Below are 6,858 nucleotides of genomic sequence, written 5' to 3'. Positions count from 1 at the left end.
GACTAAAGCAGTGTGTGTGGAGTATGTGCAGCTCTTCAGAAACCACTGACTGTAAACAACCCCACAACAAGCAGCAAGAGCAAGCAAACTCTCACACAGAGTCACACACTTTTCCTTTCTGCCGTATATGGCTTTTGGACACATCGGTGGCATGGAAAGTAACTCCAGCACTTTACAGAGAAGCTTGAGTTGTTTGGCCAGTGGCAGACGCAAAACTAAGATCAGCTTTATGTGTGCGCAAAAGTTTGGGGTTATAATAAGATTTTTATTAAAAATACTGTAAAAATTGTAATGTTGTGAAATATTATTACAATTTAAAATAACTGTTTTCTATTTGATTATATGTTAAAATATAATTTATTCCTGTGATCAAAGCTGAATTTTCAGCAAATTCAGTGTCACATGATCCTTCAGAAATCTCTTTACTGTCACTTTTGATCAATTTAAAACGATCAGTTTCTTTAAAATTATAAAAACTTAACTCTAATTAATTCTAACTCAAATCTCCAGGATGTAAAGATCTGGAGTTTTGGTCTGTAGTACGGTAGTTAATTATGATTAGAACTAACTAAATTAATAAATAAATAAATATTGGATATACATTTAACCAGCAACACACTTAATGACTACTTTTCTACAAATAAAACTTTTATATTTCTACATAAAATTCAAATCTGTTGTCTTAAAGGATTACATGGATTTATCAAAACATGCCAAGAACCTGTCCAGGTCATATTTCAGTCCAATTAATTTTTAATAATTTCTAATTACTATGCTTTTGCTTGTTTTTATTTTCTGGTTAAATAATGGCTGAACTTTCCAAAACGTTCACTCTGTTAGAACAAGTTGCTTTGGATGAAAGTATCTGCTAAATGCAAAAATGTAAAATGCATAAATGTTACAAGCAAATTTTATTAAAAACAAACAAACAAAGGACTACATGGGATTATCTTACAAAACATGTCAAGAACTTGCCAAGCTCATATTTCACTCCAAAATCTAATTATTATTATTATTATTATTATTTAAGAATTATAGTTATTTAAATTACATTTTGTATAAAGGATATGCAGCCTCACAAATACAATTTCGTCTTTTGATTTTAGGGTTGAATATTGCTCTGAAATGCTCCTGACAGGTTTTGTGAGATTCAGCTCATTCACTCTGATCTTATGGCACTTGGCACAACATGAATGGCCACAGAATGATAAGAGCACACGTTTTAACTTATCATTTTATTATTTCACACTCAGTATTTTAACTTAAGCGCTGCAAGCCATGCACTCAGAGCCGGACATGTAACTTTAAAGGAATTCCTTTAGCTTATTACCGTTACTGTGGCAGCCAGCAACAGCACAGCTTAACCCTGCGCACATTTTTATATTTAGTTATATTGAAAAAGTTTCAGTAGCTGTCGGGCAAGATGGTGGATAGCAGCAGCGGCACATAATATCCGCATTCTGATTGGTCAGATCGCCTGTCAATCAAGCTCCCTGCGAACGGTCAATTACCCACAATCCTGTGCAGACCAATCAGACATCAGAGGCCATATTTCCACAGAAATGCAAAAATAAATGAACTTACCCGTTGCTTCGATCATCTTGTGTGTCCTTCCTCTCTCTTGTTGTCTTTCCTCATTACCTAGACTTACGTCATGCCTGAAATCAACACAGTTTAGCTGTTACAAGTGCATTTGACAAAAGGGACAAGGACATGACATTCATTTTATTGTTTGTAAATACAGAACTGTACCAATTCGTACATACAATGCTGTGCAATGTTGCTGCTGTCAACTAAAACTATTAAAAATAGATTTTTGGTGATTGAAATAAATCAGAAATAAAATAAATGAATGTAGAGCACCAGTCTGTATTTGCAGAAAGCAGAATAAGGCTTGAGAGCTTTAGTGGAGAAACTTAAAATTTCAGTATGTTTCCTAAATAAAGCTATTGTCTGGAGTAACATAAAAAGTGAGCAAACAATGACAACTTTCATTATGGATGAACTATTTATTTATAATTTCACTTGACTCTGTGACCCTGGAGCACAAAAGCAGTAATAAGTAGCACAGGTATAGCCTATTTGTAGCAATAGCCAACAATACATTGTATGGGTCACAATTATCCATTTTTCTTTTATGCCAAAAATCATTAGGATATTAAGTAAAGATCATGTTCCATGAAGATATTTTCCTACTGTAAATATATCAAAACTTAATTTTTGATTAGTAATATGCATTGCTAAGAACTTCATTTGGACAACTTTAAAGATGATTTTCTCAATATTTTGATTTTTTTTGCAACCTCAGATTCCAGATTTTCAAATAGTTGTATCTCAGCCAAATATTGTCCTATCATAACAAACCATACATCAATGGAAAACTCATTTATTCAACTTTGAGATGGTGTATATATCTCAATTTTAAAAAATTGACCTTTATTTTCCGGTTTTGTGGTCCAGGGTCACATATGCCGTATTTTCCTGTTTTAAGATAACGAGTGCAGAAATGTCTAAAATTTGCTTTGCTTTTCCGTAACCAAACATTCTGTTTTTTTAATCAACCGCACATGATCAGATCTCGAAAGAGATCATATTCTGCACTTTTGTAGCATTTTAAGTTATTATTGTTATTATTGAAATGTTAGATTTTCAAGGTTTCTTACAAGCTGTCGTAGTTTGTTCTTCATGACTATTTTCAACCTTTACGTTGTTTTCATGTGCTCATCAATTTTCAAATCAGCTCTACAATACATTTTTAAGAAAGTAATTCAGCAAAAACAAGCTGCACATTTCTCTCCCTCAAGTGCATTTCCAAGTGCTGTATGTGCCTACGGTTTTAGTATAGAAACATATGAACACCAGACTGTCTGATGGATATCGCCGGTCGTGTCTCCTGTAGGTGGAATAGCAGAGAAGCTGGCCGAGAAGTTGATCAGCGTGCTGTTTGAGGTTTGGTTCCTGGCCTGCACTCGCTGCTTCCCCACGCCGCCCTACTGGAAGACGGCCCGAGAGATGCTGGCCAACTGGAGACATCACCCTCCGGTGGTGGAGCAGTGGAGTAAAGTCATCGCTGCTCTCACTTCCAGGTACTGTAGCCCTGCATCATCGCTGCAGCTTTGTTTATTTTCTTGTTTTATAGTTTATTTAACAGGGACAATACAGAATATCATTACTGCACAGTGTTGAGCAGCAGATGTTATGGGTCAAAGATGAAAAGGGGTTTTCAAGCATCAATGCAAATAAATGTTTAATACAGCTTTAATATATTTTTTTCATGCATCAGTAAGTGTCCTGTTAAATTTAATTTTTTTCTGAAAAATAATGACTATCGTACATTTTTACCATGAATTACTGAAATGTCATTTAGTGTAACAATAGTTCATATACCAAGAAATCTTGTCAGGCATGTTTAGAACAAAAATCATTAGATGATATTGAGCCTTTGGTTAATATTCTCTCTTCATTGAGAGTCAAGGTAACCAAAACTTAGAAGATCCAAAAAGGTCATGAAGTCGTATGTTTAATCCCCAGTGACCTTTTGACCTCAGGATGTTGCTATATGTGACCCTGAACCACAAAACCAGTCTTAAATGTCAGTTTTTCGAAATTGAGATTTATACATCAGCCCGTTTAAAGTGCCAGAGGAAGACGCCAGCCTCATCCCCGCTGAGATGGACAACGACTGTGTGGCTCAGACGTGGTATCGATTTCTGCACATGCTCAGGTCTGCAGTCGAACGGACTTCATCTGCTTACTGTCTCAGTCCGCTGGGTCCATTCTGATCGTAGTCACTTACATAAGTTGTTCGTTTATCAGTAACCCCGTGGACCTGAGCAATCCCGTCATAGTGAGTTCCACCCCAAAGTTTCAAGAGCAGTTGTTGGGGGGAAACAGCGTTCCTCAAGAGGTCATTCAGCACCCCTGCCTCAAACAGCTGCCTCAGATCTTCTTCAGAGCGATGAGGGGCGCCAGCTGCCTCGTGGACGCTTTCCTCGGTAAGATCACATTACAAGGGTCTCTTATGAATTGCATTGGGTTTTTTTATGCTATTAACATGATATTCCATAAAGTAGCATATAAATACCATGGTAAATCAATATGGTAATCGTTCAGTATGTGCAACTGAGCCTCTACATATGCACATTATTTTATTGCTCTATATTTTAATCTCAGATGTAAATTTTATTACTCAGCAAAAAGTCAACCCTGAATCGATTTTGCGTTTTCTATCCAAAGCGAACATTAAAAACCTTTTAAATTGCTCTTTTATGGCATTTAGGGCTGCACAATCAATCGAATTACTAATCACGATTACAATTATGGATGCCACAATTACGTAATCGCTCAAAGTCCACTTATGTTATTCTGCGTGCTTAAGATGTGTTTTTTTCTTTCTACATGGTTTTTCCATTGTTTTAGTTTTAGTATAACATTTATAATACCATTCATATTTTAACGTTTTTTATAATTTAAAGAAGAAACCAATCCGATGTATAGTTGACATTTGAGGCTTAATACTATAGAAAAGCACTAACGTTTTTTTCAGTTAGAGTGTTTTCAGCTTGTTTATGTTTATATAAAAATACAGCATGCAGTTGCATCAAACAATGGTATAAACATAATTCAGTGTAAATTGTGATAATCGTAATTAATAATCGCAATTACAATTTCAAGGGAATAATCGACAATTATGATTTTTGTCATAATCGTGCAGCCCTAATGGCATTTCAGCAATAGTCAAGGAAGCTGATATGACATTAACAAAACAACCAACCAAACTACTAATCTCAGATGTTGTTTTAATGTTTGTGGTGTGCTGGTCATTTGGTTTGAATCTCAGTCGACACCGGCTTTGACTGTTTTTCCATTTCTAGGTGTTGCTGTTTGTAAGAAACTCGAGTGTCGTGAAACTCTGCCCTCTTCTGGTACTCATTCAGCAGTTCAATGCTGTTGTCTTATCATTGTCACTCTTAGCCCTTTTTCCTCTGACATGGTGCTGGAAACTGCTTCACATGTGCATACTGTTCATTTAATTAACACCAACTCAACATATTCCATTTCCTTTCCCAGTCCGTCTGAAATGATTTTATTTACAATATCACATGTTATTGCTATGAATTTTATTTTTTTAAATAATAAGGTAAAATTTTGGAATAATTAACATAATACACATAAATATGAAGCAGCACAACATTGATAATAATCAAAAAAATTTTCTTGAGCAGCAAATCAGCATATTAGAATGATTTCTGAAGGATCATGTGACACTGAAGAATGCTGAAAATTCAGCTTTGCGTCACAGGAATAAATTACATTTTACAATATATTTTACTTTAAAAACGGTTATTTTAAATTGTAATAATATTTCACAATTTTACTGTTTTTGATCAAATAAATGCAACTTTGGTGGGCATAAAATACTTCATTCAAAAACTTAAAAAAAAATCTTAATTAGTCCAGACTTATTTAAAGAACCTCTAATTATTACATCAAAGCCAGTTTGTGATCATAAAGGAGCTGCATTAAATTGCTTTGGATGTTAAGATATGTTTTCAAAACTAGGCTTAAGACTTGTTGAACAATGATTGCAATGCTATATGTTTGATTCAGTGGTTCATGTTGAGCACCAGCACCATTTTGATGGGAAAGGGGTATCAAGTCAGTCTGTAAAGTAGATTGTGACTGTAACTTTATTCTGAAATCAGAGCACAGTCTGGTTTATTGGATTTTTGGTTTAATTATAAGTTCAAGCATGTTCAGGTGTTTAAACTGAATAGAAAATAAGCTTGACTTAATTAATTTCTTCATGCAGACAGTATTTGAGATGCTTCTGTCTGCTGTTGAATGCAGCAATTAGTTCTTGTTTTTAAGTGAATATTTAGTCAAAATTTGTCCTGAGAATGAATTATGTCTGATTTTCCACTGCCTTTGTGACCAGACTGTCACATCTCAGTATAGTTAGTTGTGATAGTTCTATATCATAACTGCACATGCTCGTGGTTTGTTCACAATAATAACCTGACGTGTTGTGTCCATATGAGTGTCTAACATTTCTTCAGAGGTCTTGTTTTATGTTTTCTCAGGAGTCACAGTGTCTAGGAGCAATATTCGAGACAGACTTCCCTCTATAGGTACACTAAACCTGTCCAAACCCAATCAGTTAGTGACTAACAGTGGGCTTAACTACCCATCACACTGATTCTGGAGGTGTTTGGGTGCAACTCGCATATCCTGATTAGGGACAGAAATAAAAATCATTTTCTAGCTGGAGTTTCTAAAATTATGGTCATAATGTATGTTGTAATTCTTCCTTTTTGAGGTTACTGTGTAATCCCATTTTTTCCCCAGGTGTTGCTGTATCTCGGAACAATTTTCGAGACAGACTCCCATCTTATGGTATTTGATAACGCGCCTCTGACTAATCAAGAGGGAGTTTGATGAGGATTGTAGATACACGAGCACTTTTAGATCAAAGATCTATGTTGTGGAAATCAATCAATTATCCATTGTTAATTATCTTGTTAATTGCCTTGTTTTTGCTCCCATACAAGAGTAAATCGTTGCCCAGAATGAATGTGAACATACTTATTGATTGGTACCCAGTCTGCCTCTATTCCAGCTGTCCTTTGTTTAGACACAAAATCAAACTGGCATTTAAATGGCACTTTGATTTAAAGACCTCATGAAATTAAAATGTGGCATTTAGTTGCTGTCTGTAGCTTTGAGATCATCTAAAATTCTAGATTATATCACAAAACATATACAGTGGGTACGGAAAGTATTCAGACCCCCTTAAATTTTTCACTCTTTGTTATATTGCAGCCATTTGCTAAAATCATTTAAGTTAATTTTTTTTCC

The 6,858-nt window shown here is 35.0% G+C and overlaps 1 protein-coding gene across 1 annotated transcript in view; it reads left to right on the top strand.

Moving 5' to 3' along the window:
• LOC107734607 (Ral GTPase activating protein non-catalytic subunit beta) overlaps positions 1 to 6,858 on the top strand; it is a 38,680-nt gene that overhangs the window by 2,148 nt on the left and 29,674 nt on the right. The window contains 3 exon segments of the mRNA XM_016546604.1: positions 2,900 to 3,107; positions 3,626 to 3,724; positions 3,817 to 3,995. Of these exon segments, the coding sequence (XP_016402090.1) occupies positions 2,900 to 3,107; positions 3,626 to 3,724; positions 3,817 to 3,995 (486 nt within the window).

This window comes from Sinocyclocheilus rhinocerous, unplaced genomic scaffold (genome assembly GCF_001515625.1).
Source record: "Sinocyclocheilus rhinocerous isolate Xijiao unplaced genomic scaffold, SAMN03320098_v1.1 scaffold2145, whole genome shotgun sequence".
NCBI lineage: Eukaryota > Metazoa > Chordata > Actinopteri > Cypriniformes > Cyprinidae > Sinocyclocheilus > Sinocyclocheilus rhinocerous.
This window is presented reverse-complemented; position numbering and strand designations above follow the sequence as displayed.